General features: G+C 39.3%; 1 protein-coding gene across 1 annotated transcript; it reads left to right on the forward strand.

The window, feature by feature from the left end:
• The first annotated feature begins 1,518 nt into the window (after positions 1 to 1,518).
• Positions 1,519 to 21,582, forward strand: LOC109622004 (U2 small nuclear ribonucleoprotein auxiliary factor 35 kDa subunit-related protein 2). Its single transcript, XM_062851078.1, has 6 exons — positions 1,519 to 1,617; positions 1,678 to 2,251; positions 2,338 to 2,576; positions 12,454 to 12,557; positions 12,723 to 12,879; positions 20,648 to 21,582. Exons 1-6 carry the CDS (start codon positions 1,613 to 1,615, stop codon positions 21,045 to 21,047), a joined length of 1,479 nt encoding a protein of 492 aa, XP_062707062.1. The 5' UTR covers positions 1,519 to 1,612; the 3' UTR covers positions 21,048 to 21,582.
• The last annotated feature ends 836 nt before the right edge of the window (positions 21,583 to 22,418 follow it).

Genomic DNA, 22,418 nt, shown 5'->3' on the forward strand with positions numbered 1-22,418 from the left:
TTAATTTGACCCCCTCTAATCTGCAAATCGTTCAAACTAAAAATGGTTCAAACGTCATTCTGCTGATGGAACGGGGTGAAACGGAACACAGAATCAAAACAAAACAGCAAAAAGGGTTACCATCAGTGTATTTTTCGATATCCACAGGGTTACTAGAAGTTCAAATTAAAAAATGAACCCCGTTGGTTTGCATGAGGTGTCGTTCAAACCAACGGGGGTAGACGGTATTTTTGACATCCGATGATCGGGGTGACAGTTGAACCACAGACAAACAGACGTGTCACTTGGAAGAAAATACGATAAAAATCATCGTCACGCAAACATAATCGCCCAATGCTAATTATGCTGTGGTACGCAAATCTACTGAGTAGATGGCGGTAGTGAGCAAACGTCAAACAGGAGCAGAAACGATGCGAGCGCTATGAGCGAGCGATTTGCGAACTACGGAATATTTAAATAATCCGTTTAAAAGTGAAACGATGGGAAGTGAGTAGAGTGAGACGTCTGTTTGTCTGTGGTTGAACACAAAGGAATTTGTTAAGCATCGACGACACTTAACGAAACTTTGTTAAGTAGTACTCACACTGTGTTTACATTTTTGGCAGTCACCCCCATCGCGAAAAGTCGTCATGGATTGCCTTATAGTCTGAACGATTGAACATTTGCACGATACCGTCTACCCCCGTTGGTTTGACCTCATCTAATCTGAACACTTTTTAATTTGACCCCCTCTAATCTGCACATCGTTCAAACTAAAAATGGTTCAAACGTCATTCTGCTGATGGAACGGGGTGAAACGGAACACAGAATCAAAACAAAACAGCAAAAAGGGTTACCATCAGTGTATTTTTCGATATCCACAGGATTACTAGAAGTTCAAATAAAAAATGAACCCCGTTGGTTTGCATGAGGTGTCGTTCAAACCAACGGGGGTAGACGGTAGTCTAAAAAGCAAAGCAAGATGCAATAACCAGTGGGGTAACACAGCTGTCAAACTCGGTACATCGCCGCTTTACCCATCATCGTTTTTGGTACGGCGCGTTTTGGTACCCACTTTCTTGTCGGTTTACCCTAACTTGTTCTTGATTTTCGGGTGTGTGGCTCGTGTGTTGCTAGTGCTTAATTCGGAAATTACACATTTCAAACGAAATCGTTGTTTTTGATGATTGTTTCTCTTTCTTTATCACTTTGCACGATACCAAGCACGATGTAGCAGAAAAGCAGTGTCGATGTTTCCAGTGAGGTTTCCAGCGCATTTTTTCCATGAGTTAAGCAGTCAAAACAAAAACATTGGACACCATGTTGAATCGAATGCTGGGTTGATGGTTCTGGTTCTGGCCCTTCGTCATCCCCCTGGCAATAACAACGTTGGGGAAGCAAAAAACTACCCACTGCTGGAGCGCTGGGTAAAAAACAAGCGGTTCTTTAGGTATTTCTGGATAATCTAATTTTTCCGTGCAGGCTGTAGAATCCATCTCCAGTTGAAAATGACAGATGTTTTATTTACCAACAGTTCGGAGCTCGAGTTCAGAGCAAAACAATTATTATATCAGTTAATTAATTAGTAATTTATAGTGATTTTGAACGTTTAAGCGAAAAGTGAACAACAGTTATGAAGTATATGGATAACAGGTATGCGAACGGCATCATTGTTAGTAAGATCATTTCTCTTGACAGCCGCAAAGAATGGAGAAAGCTTCTGAAAAAAGTTCGTCGTAAAAGGATCCGCCAGAAGTTGGCCCAAGCGCGGGATAGTGCCGCAGCCGAATCGGAAGCGCTCAGGTTAGTAGATCCCAACTATGTTCTGTATTTGCGCGAAAAGGAACAACTGGAACAGGATGCTCTCGAGCAGGAGGAAGAACGCCGACGTTATGAGAACGCCCTCTGGCTGGACCGAGAGCGAGAAGCTCAGGCCGCTTTTGCCGAAAAGCGCCGGAAGTTGGAGGAAGAACAGCGGGAAGAGAACGAGAAACGGGATCGGATAAGGAAAGAGTTTGAAGAGATGGAGAGGAAGGCTAAAGCTGCGAAGGCGGAGCGGGAGCGCTTGATGGAAGAATACCGCAAGAAGCAACAGGAACGGGAACGGATGTTTGCTGAGTACTTGGTGGGCATAGATGACCATTTAGAGGTGCTGCGTGAATCCAGTCATTCGAGACCGGATCGGAATCCGTGCGTATTTTTTGGAAAAGTCGGGGCTTGTCGGTACGGCGCCAGATGTTCATCAGATCACCCAACTCCTGGAATTAGCGAGGTAAGTTGGTGCTGAAGTTAGTAGTCTACAATTTGACAACATCCCGAAAACGTAACGTACTTATATTGTTCATCTTTATTCAACAGCTGCTGCTTATGCCGAACTTTTTCGCCCATCCCGCACTGGACCATCAGCAGCATCCGGAATACGGACTGGACTCAAGCATAGAATTCGACGACGATGAACTGTATCGCTGTTTTACGGAATTCTTCATGGATATAATTGAAGAATTTGAATCATTCGGTTCGATTAATGGGATATTTGTTACTCGCAACTACGAGCCACATCTGAGAGGAAATGTCTACGTGCAGTACGAGAAAATAAGGTAAATTGTGAAACATAAATAGGGACTTCCATAGAACATGGGACAACTATGCTGCGCACGGCTATTAGGTAATTTGTTCTGCAAGTATTGGTTTTCTAGATATTCTTAGTTTCCGTAAACCAGTGGCGTCTCGTCCATAGGTCCACTGCGTTCACTACACAGTTGATAAAAACTAAAATAAATCACTATAATGTCAACATTTTGCCACAAACGATATAAACTACTCATGCGATCTTTTTGATGTTCACAACTTCAAGTGAACAAACCACTATGAAATACTAGTGCGTATCCAATAGGAATCAAGTAAATTTTCCAACTTAATTTCACTATGCCACCACCCTGCCGCTGCCAGAGTGCTCCACGCCGAAGCATGCGAAACATCCATGTGACAGCATCGCCAAAAATCTCTCGCCTCAGTTCACTTCCAGAAGTACACGGGAGCGCTGTATATGCATGCAAGAACTGTGTTTACTTGTGTTCGACTGTTCTGTGCTGCTTTGGCAATGTATTAGTAAAATTGTTGTGCACTTCTTCCAATGGACGTGGGCCTCAGCGGGGGCCGGGGAAAGGAAAGTTTGTTTGCTTACACCAAGCTTGCGCTCGCGGGGAAGCTGCTAAGTTTGGAAACGTCGCATTTGAGCTACTGTATGCTTCAGCAAGAGAGCGAGGCGAAAGAGCAAAGCGAGAGAACTTGTACCATTCAACGGAGGCCGCCCATCCACTCTTTTGGCATGCGTGCATGCCTTTGGGTGGACCTGAATGGGTGGCATTTTCATTCACTACTAGTTTGCACGTCCCGTACGGTTTCATTTTCTAGCAACATTCAAAGGAAAATGGAGCGGGATATCGTAGACAATCTACTCCCGCAATTCGTTTGCCGCTTCTCGAATCATCTAAGTAGAATACCCTCTTCGATTGAGTACTCACATTTGTGCTTTCAATTCCGCCCTCTAATGCTTACCCTTGAAGCCCTTAAACAGATACGCTTGTTTAGACTACAGTCATAGCATAATCATGGGTTACTCACATGGGTCAATTTCATTTAAACTCTATTTGAATAGCATAGAGAACAGGCAGACTAGTAATAGTTACAGAGTGACCCATAATTGTGCGATGTGTGTTCCACTTCTTTAGTGTCAGTTATCCACTTCTGAGTGGATCTTCGAAGCTCAAAAGTTATTCCGAAAAAAAAAACCTTAAAAATTGGTGGGCAATGTCTTCTCTCGCTTCCCAAATTTCGATAAAGTCCAGCTGACCAATGAGCTGAAAATGTTTTACACGAAAAAAGTCGCAGAGATAGCTAAGGTGCTTACTAAGAACAATTTGGAAGATGTCTTCTCAGAAACGTAGGTATCTGCTTATTCCTCCGATAATAACACTTACGTCTACAACTGATGCCGTTGGAAGGAGCTTTTCCATCTCAAAAGAATAAGAACCTATCTTCAGTTACAATGAGCGAGCAAAGAGGCTTAAACTGATGGCGGTACAAAACCCTCTGTTTCATCAATTGAAACAACAAGGCAATTTTCTCGACGAAATCGTCGATAGATTCGCTTGTCTAGCGGAGTTCAGGTTCCTGCTGTTTTCCATTCATACTACTCCCATGTGAAAACTATTCAAGTGCACAGTCAGCTTTACGGGTCACGAGACGCCTCTGCGTAAACTATATGGAGTGATGACTTTAGGTATTTTCAGCAATTTTGTTTTCTTCGTCATGAACGAAGGGTTTTTATGGGCCAAATTGACCAAAACTTGGCCGTATAATTCGGTTTGGTATGGAAAGTGTAAAGGCCAACTTTGAGCTCAACAGGTTTAAAAAAAACTGCTTGATCTGCAAGAAAATACATCAAGCTTCTCTATTTTGAACAGTGATTTTCACGCACATACACTCCCGTGCAAAAGTTTGGGCCCTTAAAAACATGGAAATGTTTTTCGGTCATATATCAGTCATCTTTCATTCAATCCACTCGTTCTCAGGCTCTATCGAAAGATAATGAGTTAGATTTGATTCGTAGGTACTCTTCACAAATTGTATATGATATTTTTAGTACAAAAAGTTTACCTAAACTTACGTGTTTTTTTCCTAAATCTGTATAAAAAATTGTTTTCCGTGTAATTCAAAATTGGGTCGACCAAATTTTAAAATTAAAGTTGCATTTGAACCCTATTTCTAGCCTCTTTGAGAGCCATTCATTAGATTTTTGCGGAAAAAAATCATAACATAATTTTAATTATCGAGTTAGGTTTACAAGTCACCGTGCAAAAGTTTGGGGTCACCTTCCAAATGAAGTCTGAGTCGGATTTTTGTTCAAATCGTCATTTTTTTGGTGCATATTCAATTCTTTCTTTGATAGTTGAATGGCAAGATACAGAAATTGTTATGAAATTTTCATAAACTAAGTTCTAGACTAAGTTAAAGTTGAAAATGGTATATAAAATCCATACTAAATCAGCTAAGTTCGTTATATAAAGTGCGAAAGAGGATAAAAGTGAGATAAAAATGACTAATTCGTGAATTCTACCCTATATAACTGTAAGTGTTAAAACCACAAATTCACCATTACCCCAAAAACCATTTCAACGAATTTCTCAGAGTGTTCTATTACATTCAAGATTTTGGCTTTTGGTGCAAAGCAAAGGGATAACTTTTTGATGAAAATGCCATTTAAATAAAAATATGTAACATTCCTGAAACTTATGGATTTTAAGGTAATGGTATGTTTGTGGTTATAACACTTACACACGCAGAAAAATATATATTAAAGTCAAAAATAAACGACTTTGAAATAAATAAAAATAATCATTGATCCACGGCCTAAGTGCAATTTTCATTGAATCAATAACACTAAGTATTAGCTTCAAAGTACTTTTGTTTTTTGTTTCTAAGTCTAGCTCTCGTGAGCCTGATTGTAAATTCAAAATGAATAATATTTGATTCTAATACTCAATTTCATTGAAACAAATACATTACTGCTTTATTTTAAAAATATTTATTTTTGAATCAAAAAACACATATTTTAGAATCAAAAACAAATTTTATTTGTTTTGAAAATAGTATTGACACATTCTACCCGTATCATCAATACCAATTTTTCAAAGTTGAGTTATGGCATATTTGACATTTTTATCACATTCTACATTACTTTTGTCACCCAAAAATGTATTCGACATGATATTAGTGTGACAATAAATATAAATTGAACGACGATTAAGATTAACATTAAAATCGTGATTTTAAGTCTTTTAGGCACACTTTTCATCCAAACTGTCGTATTTTAAACACCAACACACTGATTTTTCAAAAGTCTTCCATCATTTGTAGATAAATGTATGCAGGTTTGTTAGCATAAAAAGATTTGTAATCGGAAAACTTTACAACTCTGAAATATGGCTGATCATAGTATGGGGTTTTATTGCGTTGTAACGTCACGAAAAATAAACATTTTCAAATTTTATTCAAATACGGAAAACGTTACAAATATGAAATTTTGTATGCTCTTTGTACTCAAAAAGATCTTTCAAATGAGACTAAAAGAAAGAAAATCGGTTCACGGAAGCCTGAGTTTCACCTGGTTGAAGTTTGCGTTGTAACGTCACGAAAAAAATTTCTGTGGAAAAGACCAAATCTTTCTGGCTTGGACGGCTTCTGAAACAAACGTAGTTCTATATTCAAAACAGTTTCGTTCTCGTTGTGTATGAGCTCTTTTCCAAGATATCGTTTATAAATTGCGTACCATTGCCCGTTCATAAACTACGTAGACTTTTGAAGTACGGGGGAAATGGTGTTTGGCCAAAATCTACGATGTAATTGTACTACGATATTGTGAATTTTTTCAATCGTAATCAAATATGTACCACTCAAACCGAAAATTTCTGTGATATCAGTGGCCAACAGACGAAACACTGACGAAATTACAAAGTTATTAAGTTGGTCAAAGACTTACAGTTGATGGATAGTTTGATATAAACTTCCATCAACAGGCGGCGCTAGAGAACTTACAAATTTTGAATTTCATACATCTCAGGATCCCTATTACAAAGAAATACGATTTCTTCGGCAAAGTTGTTTGGTAAAGTAAAGGACTTGCAGTTGATTTACCAATAGATGCGAGTTTTTGCCACTAAAAGACGTTAGTTTCCATTTTGCAAAAGCAGGCAAGGGATTCGAATTTCTTGAAAAGTACAAGCTACAAGCTGGAACTTTTTTCACTTTGCACATATTGTATTCAAATCAAATTGCAATCAAAGATCAATATATAATTCTTAACTAACATTATTCAATTTGATATTCACTTATTCTTTAGATATAAGAGTTAATAGAACAACAGTCAAAAATATGATTCTCTTAAAGCGCTCCATCTTTGTGTAGAGCTAACCAATCAAATCCAAAATTGTAGTAATTACAGATAACAAGATCAGGAACTATCAGTCCAAATTCTAGAATTTTTGATATATTTTATAAAAAGTTACGGCTTGTTGAATGTGTTTTGGGTAAGCTGTGTGGGAGAAATTTATACCATACGGCAATTAAACTGAAAGTCCTTGATCTACCAAACAACTTTAATGAAGCAACCATCTTTCCAATTAATCACGATCCTGAGATAAGTAAAACTAAAAATGTGTATGCAAACAATTTTGTCGAGGACACCAACTGTCTAAATAGTTAGGATCTTGAAATATATGGGATGGATATTACGTCAATATTACATCTATTTTTGATATAACAAGAATCACCGACAAACAGACGTAATACCTACGAAATAGAAACTCATAAATCTCAGGGATCTAATTACTTAGGCTTTAGACTTTTAGAATGTTGATGTCTTTGGAAAAGTTGTTAATCTTGTCAAGAATTTTCAGTTTAAAAGCCAGTTTCTAACTGACTAGTGGTAGTTGAAATTTTGAAAAATCATGCACTTTATATTTATTCAAAAAATATTCAACATGTTGTAATTACTTATAAAGTGCCCAAAGATTTTGCTAAAAAAAAGTTTCTCAACTAGTCAAAATGAAAACTTTTTGAGAAATTCTAAACTATTGTAAACTTTCAATTAGCGTCGCCCAGTGTGTCTGAATCTCACATCCAATAGTAAATCAGCTGTAAGTTTTTGACTTATCAAACAACTTTGCCAAAGACACTACTCTCTAAGTAATTAAGATTCTGACATATATAGGATGGATTTTTTTTTGTCAGAATTAGGTCTATTTTTCTCTGGAATCACAGAAATTGATGCCCCTAAGTGGTATACAGATCCTCAGGTATGTCTTTGGTTCAATAACTGCTCGCACATCTTAAAGTGTTTTTAATTGAATCAATGACATTGCATAAATTATTGAAAAAAATGTTTAATTCTTCGGCGTGATTAGTTTTATGCTGCACAATCTAAATATCTGGCGGTGCGAAGTAATGAATATCAACGGTTTAGTCTTTGGGACAATATTAGATGAATATGGGTGGTACTAGGCCGAAGATGGGTACCATTAACCTTCATGAAGGAGTTTTCATACTGCTGATAGCAATAACTTGGCCCTCCGAGCCATTTATCACAAAACGGATTTTCAATAGAATAAAGTTGCTCTTGGAGCAGTGAAAATAATGCAATACATAATATATTCACAAATTAGGGCAATTTTGACTGATTATTCTGATTCTAAAATGATGTGCATATTCGTGACGTTACAACGCGAGCAGAACCCTGTTTGAAACTGAACGGGCGTTGTAACGTCACGAAATGTAAAAGTCGATTATCCAAAAACAAATCTGAAATGCAAATGTTTTATTTCACTGCATTGAAGAACAAACCAATAAATTTCAATGGTGGGAGAAATTTTCAGTTGAAAATAAAAATCCGAGCAAATTTTTCAAGATGTTGGTTGCGCGGTAGAGGGGGTCGAATTCTAGCGCGTTGTAACGTCACGCTACAAATACGCATTTCAAATAAGTTTTTCTAATGAAAATAAAATGTTAACCCGTAGGCTACGGGGCTTACAACAAAATTTCAAACCGCTGCCAAAGACGCAAACATCAATATTTTTCAATGAAATTTTGAAGTTCACTTCACTATTAGTTGTAGTTTCAATTATGCTGGGAGCCACAAAAATTGGAGCCACGAGGACAGTTTTATCCCGGTGGTTGTCTGGGTCAGGAGGGGTAAAAATTGCATAACCTTCCTTTTAGCAAGGCCCCGTTAGTTTGAATTCAAATGAATTCATCTGAAAAGTGGTTATTTCTATGTAATATTGTATATAACGTTAGGCCTGGGGGTTAAGAAGTATATAGATGGTGGAAAACTTTTTCAAGGCCTCAAACATATTTTCAATGTTGAGTCTAATTTCTATGCGCTCGTAAGAGATTTTAAGGCACGCAAAAAGTAGATTTTTCTGTCCTAAGCCAGGTCTTAAGCATATTGAATTTACCTATAAGTAAAACTTGATGGTAACATACTGTTTTTGTACGAAAAATCATGTTTTTCACGAAAGTAAGATGATTTTAACAAGAAATTGCCTACTTATAGGCGTTTAATGTTCTACAAAAGGACCCGCAGTAAACGCCTAAATGTAGGCAAACTCTTCCAAAAACATCCAACTTTCGTAAAAAACATGATTTTTCATACAAAAACAGTATGTTACCATCAAGTTTTACTTATAGGTAAATTCAATATGCTTAAGACCTAGTCTAGGACAGAAAAATCTACTTCTTGCGAGCCTTAAGATCTTTTACAAGCGCATAGAAATTAGACTCAAAATTGAAAATATTTTGGAGGCCTTGAATAAGTTTTACTCCACCTATATACTTCTTAACCCCCAGGCCTGACGTAATATACTATAATACATAGAACTTACAACTTTTCAGATGAATTTATTTGAATTCCAACTAACGGGGCCTTGCTAAAAGGAAGGTTATGCAATTTTTACCCCTCCTGACCGGAACAAAACTGTCCTCGTGGCTCCAATTTTTGTGGCTCCCAGCATAATTGAAACTACAACTAATAGTGAAGTGAACTTCAAAATTTCATTGAAAAATAATGATGTTTGCGTCTTTGGCAGCAGTATGAAATTTTGTTGTAAGCCCCGTAGCCTACGGGTTAAACAGGTCAAACATATCGGAAATTTTACAAGGAATCTGAATATGAAAAAATATTTTGAAGTTTACAGTCGTTTTTATGAATTATAGTGAAAAATCTGACCGCGAATGCGTAGAAACGTTGTAACGTCACGGTAAAATGTGTCTTCTCGACGGCGTGATGAGTTATATGCTGAAAAATTTAAATACCTGGCGGTACCAAATAATGAATCTCAGCACGCTAGTTTTTGGAACAAAACTAGAAGAATATGGGTGATACTAAACCGAAGATAGGTGCCGGTGCCATTAACCTTCATACTATTGATAGCAATAACTTGGCCCCCCGAGCCATTTATCATAAAACGGATTTTCGATAGAATAAAGTTCACCTTGAAGCAGTGAAGATAATGCAATGATATATTCACAAATTCGGGTAAATTTGGCTGATTATTCTGATTCTAACATAATGTGCATTTTCGTGACGTTACAACGCGAGCAGAACCCTGTTTGAAAGTGAACGGGCGTTGTAACGTCACGAAATGTAAAAGTCGATTATCCAAAAACAAATCCGAAAATTAAATGTTTTATTCCAATAAATTTCAATGGTGGAAAAAAAATCAGAATATCATTGTGGTAGTTTAGCAGATCAAGTAGGCCGAGCCCTTGGAATTATCATTATTAGTCAAGACGTCAACTGGGGAAGTACCACAATCATAAAAATCGGATTCTAGCGCGTTGTAACGTCACGCTACAAATACGCATTTCGAACACGTTTTTCTAATGGAAACTAAATGTTCAATAGGTCAAATATATCAGAAATTTTACAAGGAATCCGAATATGAAAAAATATTTTGAGGTTTACGCTCTTTTTCATGGAAAATCTGACTAAGAATGCGTCAAAACGTTGTAACGTCACGGTAGAATGTGTCTATTATTATTCATAATATTATAGTAATATTTTTTTTTATTCTTAATCACTTAACCTAATTTACAGCTCCTTTGTCCACTAGGGCACTACGTGAGCGATTCCAATTGGACACTGCACTTACACATTGTACAGCGCCTAAATGTATACTATTCAAATTTAACTATATCGAACTGGTGCCTTGTGCTGCTTTCACTTTTCTACCCTGTCCACAGTAGAATGATGAGCACGATGATGCTGATGTGTGGCTGTTGTTTCTTTTCCAGTCCAATTGGGAGTCGTCCATTATGAGTTGCGGTTCGCCGATATCCAAGTTTCCGGGTCCGTTAGAGCGTATGCTCCGAAGAGGGTCAGGTGTCAGCTGCTCTCTGGGGGAAGAGCAACTGACGAAAAATTGCAAGTGCCGGGGCTGGGATCGAACCCATGACCATCCGCTTATGAAGCGAACGTGTGGACCACTACGCCACGGGCCCCGACAATATAGTAATATTATAATCCAATAAAAACAAGGAGCAACATTTACTATATTTAAATAATTTATTACATCAAATCTCTACATTATATTTGCTGATATGCAGGAAAATCGCTGTGCAGCTGTTGCAACGGGTGGCGTTGGTGTAGGCGTCGAAGTTGAAGAAGCTCGGTGGAAGATTCTGTTCAATAAAAAGAGTTTCGTTAGTAAACATATTTATTCCTACGGAAACCAGCAGGTGCTTACCAGATCCTTTCTCCATCCGCTGATGCCGTTCTTCACCCTTTCAGCTAAAAACGACTCTGTTATCTGGAAAGAATGATATGATTTTTAGAGTAATATAATATGTTTTTTGAATTTATTGTATGTACTTACCTGTAAAGGCTCCTACAAAATCATCCGGTAAACCAAAGATTATAATAACTTCAACGCATGCTTCAACGTTTTGAAATCTTCCGGGCTGAACGTTTTAACTACGATTTCTCGATTTTTCGTTTTCTGACAGCAATGACAAAATGGTGACAGAAAAACTCGTGCGGTCAATTTCAAAGTAGTTATGTTTTCAAATCAAATACAAAACGACTTTGTTTCTAAAACAATAACTTTAGATTCAAAGTTGTCTAGTATTTGAATTAAATATATATTTGCTTTGATTCAATAAAAGTAATGAATTTGAATCAAAGTAGTAATGCATTTGATTCTAATATGCGACTTTTTTCTGCGTGCAGTTATATAGGGTAGCATTCAAGAATCAGTCATTTTCATCTCACTTCCATCCTCTTTCGCACTTTATATAACGTACTTAGCTGATTTAGTATGGATTTTATATACCATTTTCTACTTCAACTTAGTCTAGAACTTAGTTTATGAACAATTCATAACCATTTCTGTTTCTTGCCATTCAACTAACAAAGAAAGAATTGAAGTTGCACCAAAAAAATGACGATTTAAACAAAAATCCGACTCAGACTTCATTTGGAAGGTGACCCCAAACTTTTGCACGATGACTTGTAAACCTAACTCGATAATTTAAATTATGTTATCATTTTTTCCGCAAAAATCTAATGAATGGCTCTCAAAGAGGATAGAAATAGGGTTCTAATGCAACTTTAATTTTAAAATTTGGTCGACCCAATTTTGAATTACACGGAAAACAATTTTTTGTACAGACTTAGGAAAAACACGTAAGTTTAGGTAAATCTTTTGTACTAAAAATTTCATATTAAATTTGTGAAAAGTACCTACGAATCAAATCTAACTCACTATCTTTCGATAGAGCCTGAGAACGTGTGGATTGAATGAAAGATGACTGAAATATGACCGAAAAACATTTCCATGTTTTTGAGGGGGTGACCCCAAACTTTTGCACGGGAGTGTAGTATTGAATGTAAAGTTTATGATTATACTCTTCTTACAGGGATGCCGCGAAAGCGTATCAACGAATGAACGGACGCTTCTACGCATCGAAACAGCTCCGCGTGGAATTTCGGTCACCTATCGTCTGGACTGCAGCCGTCTGTGGTAAATTGATCGAGATGCATCCTTTTTTTAAACTAAATAATTGTTCCAATACGTATTTCCAACAAATCATCATCATTTTGATTTACCTTAACCTAGATTTTTCTTATCATAGCTGAAGAATCTAAGCCGCAGGACTATATATGTAAAACTGTTTACAATTCTTAGGACTCTTTGAGAGATCTCGCTGTCAGAAGGGTAAATCCTGCAATTACCTGCATCTGCTGGTGAATCCAGTGGCCAAGTATCGATACAACCACTTCAAAGAGCTGCAATCTGTCAGGCAATCGCAGAGACAGTCTCAGCGTTCGCAGCTTATAGAAAGGTATGTAGTAGTCTCGTTGAAATCAGGCCGTCACGTATTGTTTATGCTCGAATCGATGCTTGTCTGAAGGTTTGTATCCCAAGGACCCACCTCCATTTACGTTCTCAAATTTCTGTTGATATCGCTTTCTGTTGGGGTAACACATGAACGGCGTTATCCAGGCACACTTTGCTGCGGCTGAGGGAACAGACGTGTGCGCCGCCGCGCCGCGCCGCCAATTAAGTTGACCTGGCGCGCCGCTGTTCATATTCTTTCACGCCGTCGAACAATATTTCCCACGCCGATGAGAAAACAACAAAGATTATTTAATTTCTTTCTTAAATTTTCTAGCGAATTTCTAAAGCGAACTTTCTATGGATTCCTTACTGAATGAGTTCATTGATCTTTAGAAAGTCCATCAAGTACGTCACGCAAGAATTGACCATTTTCAACCCCACTCCCCCAATAGCACAGTTTTTGTATGGGAAATTTGTGTATGGGGTTGTCACACTTAGCCGAACCTCCCTGTCTCCTCAAAGCGTAACACCCCAGGGGTTCCTCCAAAATTTTCTCCAGGGATGTCTCCAGATATTGTTCCAGAAACTTCTCCAGCGGTTTCATAAAAAAAAAATCTTCCAGAGATTCCTTTAGTAATGCGTACAGATATTTTTTTACGAACTCCTCCAGAGATTTCTTCAGGGTTTTATTGAAAATTTTCGCAGGAATATCTCCAGGAAATTCTTAAAAAGTTCATTCATGTTTTTCAGTGATTTCAGCAGCTATTTTTCCAGAGATTTCTTCAGAAGTTCCTACATGTAGTTCCCCAGAATTCCCTCCAGGATTTGAACCAAATATACCTTCAGGAAATTTGACTCGGATTCGTTAAAAAAGTTCTGATTTTTTTTTTTTCAGAAATAATAGTTTTTAGAACTTCTAGAGAAATTGCTTTGGAAATTTCTCACGAGATTTTTCTAGGAATCTTTACAGGAGTTTAAGTGTTTCTCCAGGCGTTCTTCCAGGGAAAATCTTCCAAAAACTCTATTAGAAATTCCTTTACGGATTCCTTCAAAAACTGCTTCAGGAATCTCCTCAGAACTATCTCCTGAGAATCAGAAGTTCAAGGATATCTTCATGACTGTCAGCAAGGGATTTCTTCAGAAATTTGTTCATGGAATTTTTTTCCAGAATTTCATCTAGATATTTTTTAAATTTATTTTATTATTATTTTTATTTTGTATATTTAAATTCGTAACGTAAGATATACATCTTTTATGCTACATGATTAAATATGGTGGCATAGACGTTGTCGTAAATTATTTGATTTGATTAGGATTCAAGGAACAATTTCTTCAACTAAACTTTAAAATTACTATAACTACTACTGCTGTTAAAGTGCTCAAACATCCTCCTTCTAAAGGTAGCTTGTCCTCCAGATTCAATCATAGTTAAATGATTTGGAAGTGAATTCCAAATTACATCCAAATAACAGCGTTTCTTTCGGAAATTTTTCCAAGGGTTCCAAAACTGCCCCTATTCGCATAACAGTCCCATGTTTGCTAGGTTTCCTATTCACATGGAACTGTTGTGCAAATGGATGCAGATCAGGAATGCTATAAATATTTCGTCAGCGGTTACTGAAAAAATCTCTAGAAGGTATCTTTTTGGAATTCCTCTTGCGGTTGCCTCAGAATATCTTCTGAGATTCATTCGGAGATGCCTCTACATTTCAGACTTTCACGGAAATTGTTTTATAAATTTATATAAGGAATAGTGAAGAAATTCTTCCAGGGTTCCCTGATAGAATTTCCAAAGAATTTCCCGGAAAAAATGGATTTCTTGAAGGAATTCTTGAAAAAAGAAATGCAGCAATTCATGCAGAAATTGCAGTTAAAAGTTCTGGAAACATTCTTGAATAAACTTCTCATCACATTTCTAGAGAAATTCCTGGAGGAAATTTTGAAGTAAACCGTGCAACAACTCTTGGAGATTCTTCTGGATCATTTTTTAAAAGATTTTCTTGTAAAATGACTGATAGGTATTAGTGGACAAAAAATCCTGAAGCAATTTTAGATGAAATTTAAAACAAATCTAGAAGAATTCTTCAAGAAATTACATAACTTTCGGAAAAAATTGAACGTTTTTATGGAATTTCTGAAATAATGCCTGGAAAACTGAAGAATCAAGCAGTAATTTCAAAAAGAATTCCTTAGGCTATTCCTGAAGAAACACCAAGAAAAAAAATCCTTAATTGATTTTAAACAGAATTGGTGGAAAAATCTTCGGAAGGATTCCTGAAAGATCCTTGGGTTAATTTATCGTAGAACCCCAGAAGAAAAGGCTCAATGAATCCCAAGAAAACCTTATGGTGTAACTCCAGGAGGAATATACGATTATCTTCTGGGGGACCCCAGGGGGGTGCTTCTCAAAGAATCTCCTAAGAATTTTCAAGAGAAATCTCTGAGAAATGGCTGGGAGAATCCCAGAGGAATTCCAAAAAAGAATTGTGGAGGAATTTTCAGAGAAATTTCTGAAGCAATCTCTCGAGGAACTCCAACAAAAATTTCAAAAAGCCTTCCTCCAAAAAAATCAGAATTTCTGAAGGAATTGATAAAGGAATTTTGGGATCAAAATACCAAGAGGAACATTTGAAGAATTTCCTGTAAGAATCTCTTGAGAAATTACTTAAATAATAACTGGATCAGTCTTCGTTGAAACATCTGAAGTAATCGCTTAAGAAACTCCTTTTCAATCTGCTTAGGAATCTATGAACGAATTAACTTTTTAAAGGAAAATCTGGAAGAATATCTTGAAGAGTTTGATGAGAAATTTCTAGATGAATTCCTGAAAAAAATCTTTAAGGAAATTCTTATCTTTGGATGAATTTTTGGTAAACTCATTTAAGGAGTTCCTGCAATAATTTAAAAAATAATCTTTAAACTATTACAACCAGAAGTTTCATCCGCATTACATTTGTACAGTATATACTTTGAGAAATTATTGGAGGAATTTGAGAAGTAATAATCAAGCAACTCCTAGGTCCTAGATCTACAAACTTGTTAGTCCTTGGATGGATATTTTCCGTTAACTATAATGCAATTTACAAATTTATATTTTGTTTTGAGGACCAGCAAAACTGTAACATTTATAATTTTTAAATATGACAACCTCAAGGGTCTCCAGTTAGTCTAGTTGTTAAGGCATGGATCGCCATTGCAGAGACGGCGAATTCGATTCCCGTTCTGGTCGAGAAATTTTTCTCGACTCCCTGGACATAGTGTATCATTGTGCTTGCCTCACAATATACTAATTCATGCAGCTTTTTAGCGCTGTAAAAAAGATACAAACGCTTCTAAATAAGGGTGAGTCGATAATTATTGTGCCATTTTCAAACTAACGTAACTTTTTTCCTACTTCATCGAAATCAACCAAATTTTGCACAGTTTCTCCTTATAGTCTATTGTTCTCATCTGTGTCGGGCAGTTGTCAGTAAGATTCCGCTTGATATAGAATTAATTAAGTTAATAGATCGCAAAAAGATGTTGTACAATCACATGCTAAGATTTAAAATGGTGGTATCGTGCCTTGGAAAAGTTAATGATTATACATTATCCAATCATCTAAATGTTCGTCAATAGGTTTTAGGACGGGTTCTCAGTGAAACATAGATAAGCCTGGAGCTGGGAGAAAACCAGGCACGATGTGCATAAACAGACCAGAGAGCGTTGATTATTTCAGGCCAAACATATCTAAAGGTCCTATCTGCAGAAGAGAGGCTCTCTTTGGTTTCGCTCTCTTTCGTTAATATCTCAGCTGTTTATTTGAATTATGATTGTCTCCTTGCATAGAACGATGGTCAAAACAATCATCTTTTGATTTGTACTGCAAAAGTAGTTGAAAAGTGTACCATTACATTGCAATAATTGAAAGAGAAAGTGAACAAAGAGAGCCTCTCAAATGCAGATAGGACCTATTGAAATGTTTCGCCTGAATTGTTTCAAGCGGGGCCCGAACATGTCCACATGGATACCGTGATTTTTGAATGTCGTGATTTGTTTTTAACGCATCCTAAATTTGAACCGATATTAAAAAGTTGTAATACATATATATATATATACTAAACTACTGTAAAAATTTGGTTTCATTTCGTTAACTGTAGACAGTTTGCGAATCAGTTAACGGTAGGGTGGCACAATAATTAACGACTCACCCTTTATTATAGATTGTTGGCGTAGTAGGCAATCGGTCGTCGCCTTCCCCTTGGATCACGTTGTTAGGAGCCCCTAGCAACGCCCATGTTAGTGAAAATAACAAGCCTGGTCAAGAGCCAGGCTCATTCCTCAACTAGACCCCGTGTAATATAGACGTTTCAAATATAGTTCCTTTTTGTTCACTGTTGAACCACCGAGTACGTTTTTCTCCCTGGAGTCCCCCGATCACACCTTCAAGAGGTTATGGGCACCACCGCGAAGGATCTATCCTGCAACACTCCGTTGCTGAAGGGAAGCGGAGCAGATTTCCAGAATTGGAGTTACCGCGTACGCCTGTTCCTTGAAGCCAAGGGCGTCGCGGAAGTGCTGACGAAGGAGGTACCGGCAGCGGGAGCAGAAAGGATGAAATTCGAAGAAACGGACCGGATTTGCAAAGCGTTGTTGGTGAGTTGCCTGTCGGACGAGTGTCTGGAAATCGTCCGGGAGAAGGCTACCACAAAGGAGATGTGGGCCAGTCTGGAAACGACCTACGCGAAGAAGTCCGTGGCGAGCCAAACCATAATTCGGAAGCAGTTGGCTCGTCTTCGGATGAATGAAGGCGGAGACGTTCGGACGCATCTTCTGGAGTTGGATGGGCTCATTAGGAAGTTGAAGACGGCAGGAGCGACGCTAGCGGAAAGTGATCTGGTATCGCAGCTCTTCCTGACACTGCCAGACTCGTTCGATCCACTGGTGACGGCCCTGGAGAACGTAGCGGAAGAAGACTTGAACTTGGACCTCGTCAAGCAACGTCTACTGGCCGAAGAAAGGAAGCGGTCCGATCGGCAGGGCGATTCGGTTGAAGACAAGTCGGCAGCGTTCTCAAGCGATTCGAAGAAAAAGCAAGAATTCCTTGGAAAGTGCCATAAATGCGGACGCCGTGGTCACATGAAGAAGGATTGTCATCATCGGGAAGAAAATTCAGCGAAGAAGGATGCAGTCAGTTTTATGGCCGATGCAAACGTTGCGGAGAAGAAGCCTGGACGGATCCTGTTCAAGCTTGATTCCGGATGCAGCGACCATCTGGTTGGCGAGAAGGCTGTTTTCGCTGTTTTGAAGAAGATGACCAGCCGCGTGGAGATCAAGGTTGCAAAAGATGGAGAAGCCATGCTTGCTGAACAGATCGGCGAAATCAATGCGGTAAGCAACAAAGGAGTACAGTGCAACTTGAAGAATGTGCTCTACGTTCCGGAACTACGAGAGAACCTAATATCCGTGAGGAAGATGGCCGATGCAGGTATTGATGTCCTGTTCTCCGGAAGTGTAGCTGTCTTGAAGAAAAACGGAAAGTTGTTGGCCACCGGACACCTGCGGGGCGGACTGTACGAGCTTGAGCTGTCGTTGGAGGAAGCAAAGGTGAATCACTGCGAGGTACAAATCGGAAACCTATGGCATCATCGACTCGGGCAAATCGGCCAACGCGGATTGGAGAACATGGCCCGTAATGGAATGCTGAAAGGTGTGGACGAAAGGACAAGCAAGATCAAGTTTGATGAGTCGTGTTTTTCGTACGCTTCGATGAGACAGGATGACGATGTCCCGTTGCCTGTTTACTTCCCGCTCGAGCAAGAGGGGGAAAGGGGCCATCCGGCCACCGTTGATGTCATCGGCGAAGTCAACCGAGAATCTGAAGCAGAGGCCATCAATGAAGGTCAAGACCCAGTTGAAGAACCAGGAAATGCGCTCCCTTCGCCCACAGAAAGACGCGAAGTTCCGAGGGAATTGTCGTCGAGGCATAGCGAACGGGAGCGCCGACTCCCCGGTAAGTTATTCGATTACTTCATCGGTTGTAGAGCTGTTTCTGGCGAATTAATTTCTGCAGATGTGCCTGAATCCTACGATGAGATGACCAAGCGTGCCGACCGAGCCATGTGGATGGCTGCCGTACGAGACGAGCTGCATTCCATGAAGGAGAACAAGGTCTGGCGAATTTCGAAGTGTCCAAAGGGAGTGAAGCCTATGAAATCGAAGTGGGTGTTTCGACTAAAGGATGATGCATCCGGCAATGCGGTCAAACTCAAGGCAAGACTGGTGGTAAATGGATTCCTACAGAAGGCTGGAGTCGACTACGAGGAGACAATTGGTCCGGTTACAAGACTTGCCACCATCAGGACGGTTCTCGCGGCCGGTGTGCAGCAAGCAAGCATCATCATCCTCTATGTGGACAACCTGCCCATCACTGGGAGGAAACTTGAAACGATCCTGAATCTGAAGGAAGCCCCCGGTATGACGTTCAAGATGATGGACTGTGGAAAAATCAGCCGTTTCCTGGGAATGAAGCTGGTGTACGACCGGTCGACAAATTCCATGAATCTTTCTCAAGAAGCGAACACCGACAAGCTACTGTTACGCTTCCAGATTGCGGATTGCAACACTTCCAAGACCCCGACGGAGAAGAATCTGGCCGTTTCCCAGGATGGTGAAGCAACCCATAAACCAGACCGCGAGCTTCTGGGAAGAATAATGTACAAGATGCTGTGTACCAGGCCGGCCCTAGGTTTCCATGTCAGTTTCCTGGGACATTGCCAATGGACGAGTGGCGGTGAAGTACGTGAACACGCAAAATCAACTGGCGGATTTGTTCACCAAACCGGTAGATATGGTACATCTGGAGAAGCTGTGCCAAGGCCTAGGACTGGCCGATTGAGAGGGGGTGTTGGCGTAGTAGGCAATCGGTCGTCGCCTTCCCCTTGGATCACGTTGTTAGGAGCCCCTAGCAACGCCCATGTTAGTGAAAATAACAAGCCTGGTCAAGAGCCAGGCTCATTCCTCAACTAGACCCCGTGTAATATAGACGTTTCAAATATAGTTCCTTTTTGTTCACTGTTGAACCACCGAGTACGTTTTTCTCCCTGGAGTCCCCCGATCACACCTTCAAGATAGATGAATGAAGGATATACTGAAACCCATATAAGAGATGTTCAAAAATTTAGTTTCTGCCAGCTTTTCTCAAAATTGGACCATTGTGTGCCCTCCTCTTCTCTACTCGTTGGGTAGTTGTACCAGTTTAATCTGTTGACCTGCTGGGCTAGGGTTAATACATTCCAAGCTCATATTCTTGTCCGTTGTTTCGCGCTAAAAGTCATTACCGTTGAATCTCTTCGTAACTTTCATTTTCGGTTTCTGTAACGGTTTTTGGGTTTCTGGAACATTAGGTTGTGGGCCTAAGGTCCCCTGTCAACCGTGGTGGGACTGCCACCTTAGGTATAGCTTCCGGTTGAAGAGCATTTCATACCCAGCCGCTGGATGGCAGAACAGACGCTGTTTAAGCCGCACCTCCTTGATGAACATGAATAGATTTGGACTTGAATCATGCATTTGCAAAGATTTACAGTCACTTGCTAAATAGCACCGATCATGTCCCGCCAGAGATGTAATATTTCTGGCAAGCAAGAAGTTTATTGATTTTATCTCAGTTTTATCAAGTTTAAAAATAAATACCTATGAATACAACATGTGGCGGGCGACCTGATTTCAGCCAAAAGAAATGTTGTTCTTCACTTTCTTTCTTTTCCACTACATTATATCCATTTATTATTCAGGTCGTGGGACGACATTGATGTGCCACTCCAACAGAGGACCAACTGGCGTTGGTCTGAAACGCCCGAAATCGAACGGCCGTCTCGTGGATCCAGATTGATTTCGAGCCCGACTTCGACATCGGAACGCCACAAAAATCGCTCTCGCAGTCGAGAATCCAGCCGTTCGAATGAACGTAGGTCGTCCAGAAGCCGACATTCGAAACCCAAAAGCCGAAGTCGATCAAGGCACCGATCACGTGAACGTCGGAAAGAGAAGCGGAAACCACACAGTCGGAGCCGTAGTCGATCGAGGGAAAGAAAGAAAAGCAAGAAAAGGGTGAAAAGGAGTAGGTCGAGGAGCAGGGAATCAAGAGCTAGTCGAGAGAGGTCAGAAAGAAAGTCTTCTAAACGAAGGAATTAATTTTGTATATACTCTATAAAATTAGTAATTATTAGCAAAACTGAAATTTGCTTCAAAAACTTTTCTTTATTGAGAAACCTTTTTCGTGGTACGAGGTTTTATGAAGATTCTAAAAATCTAAAAGACATTTATTTGTCCAAGAAGAAACCACTGTTCAAACCTCTTGTTTGACTGGATCGAATTTTATTAGTGTCGAACTGATTTTGTTTCTTGAGTTCTTTTCTTGTCAAATATTTGACGCCCGTGGCGTAGTGGCTACACGTTTGTTTCATAAGCAGATGGTCATGGGTTCGATCCCAGCCCCGGCACTTTCGTCAGTTGCTCTTTCCCCCTGGGAGCAGCTGACACTGACCCTCTTCTGAGCCCATGGCTCAAATGAACCCGGATACTTGGACATCGGCGAACGGCAACCCATAATGGACCCCCAATCGGACTGCAAACAGGAACAACCAACAGCCACACATCAACATCCTCGTGCTCATCATTCTACCATGATAGGGTAGAAAGTGAAGGCAGCGCAACGGGAACCAGTTCGATATAGGGTATGTGTTCCATCATTATTCTCACGCTCCCATATTCATCTTATTCGAAAACAAGCGATTACGGCACCGGTTGAGTCCGTTCTTTTTGTTTTCATGGGTGCTCACTTCTAACAAAAAATACAAAAATTAGAAACAAAACAAACAGTGCTTGAATCCTTTGTTTTTCGTAGGATGAAAATGGGAGCCACATGCTTAAGAAGGGAACCAATACCCTAGTACAATTAAAATATAATACATTTAGGCGCTGTAAATACAAAGTGTATGTACAGCTTCCAATTGGAATCGCTCATGCAGTGCACTAGTGGACAATAGAGCTGTAAATTAGGTTAAGTGATTGAAAAATAAAAAAAATCTGCTGGGATCTGCGAAGCTCTTGAAATCTCAAATGTCATTAAGAGACACTATAGGGATATTCTAGGTCAGCCAAACTACCTTGTAGTTCAGGACTTCAGGTCTACGCTCGTAACAACATCTGATGTACTTAGTAACGTTTCATTTTTTCATTTTCATTTTTATTTTGCAGCATTTGGTGGGGCAATGAGAGCGCAAGTCAGTCCAAAGCCGATGATAAGGAGGGGTAATGGCTGAATAGTCTTTGCTAACCACATAAACGCCATGGGATAGGAAAAGGGTATTTTGGTGAGGGATTAGGGTGTTGGTACAGACTTTGTAAGGAGACTCTTTCAGCCCTTACCTGCTGTTACCCGGCAGGGCGGCCTAAAGCAGGGTACCTCCACTAAAATAAGGATTTCGGACGGAATTTAATTTGAAAATAATAATAATAAATTTTGCAATAAACTTTTATATTAAACTATCTGACCTTCGTTTT

The sequence above is a fragment of the Aedes albopictus genome, chromosome 2, assembly GCF_035046485.1.
Source record: "Aedes albopictus strain Foshan chromosome 2, AalbF5, whole genome shotgun sequence".
Classification (NCBI taxonomy): domain Eukaryota; kingdom Metazoa; phylum Arthropoda; class Insecta; order Diptera; family Culicidae; genus Aedes; species Aedes albopictus.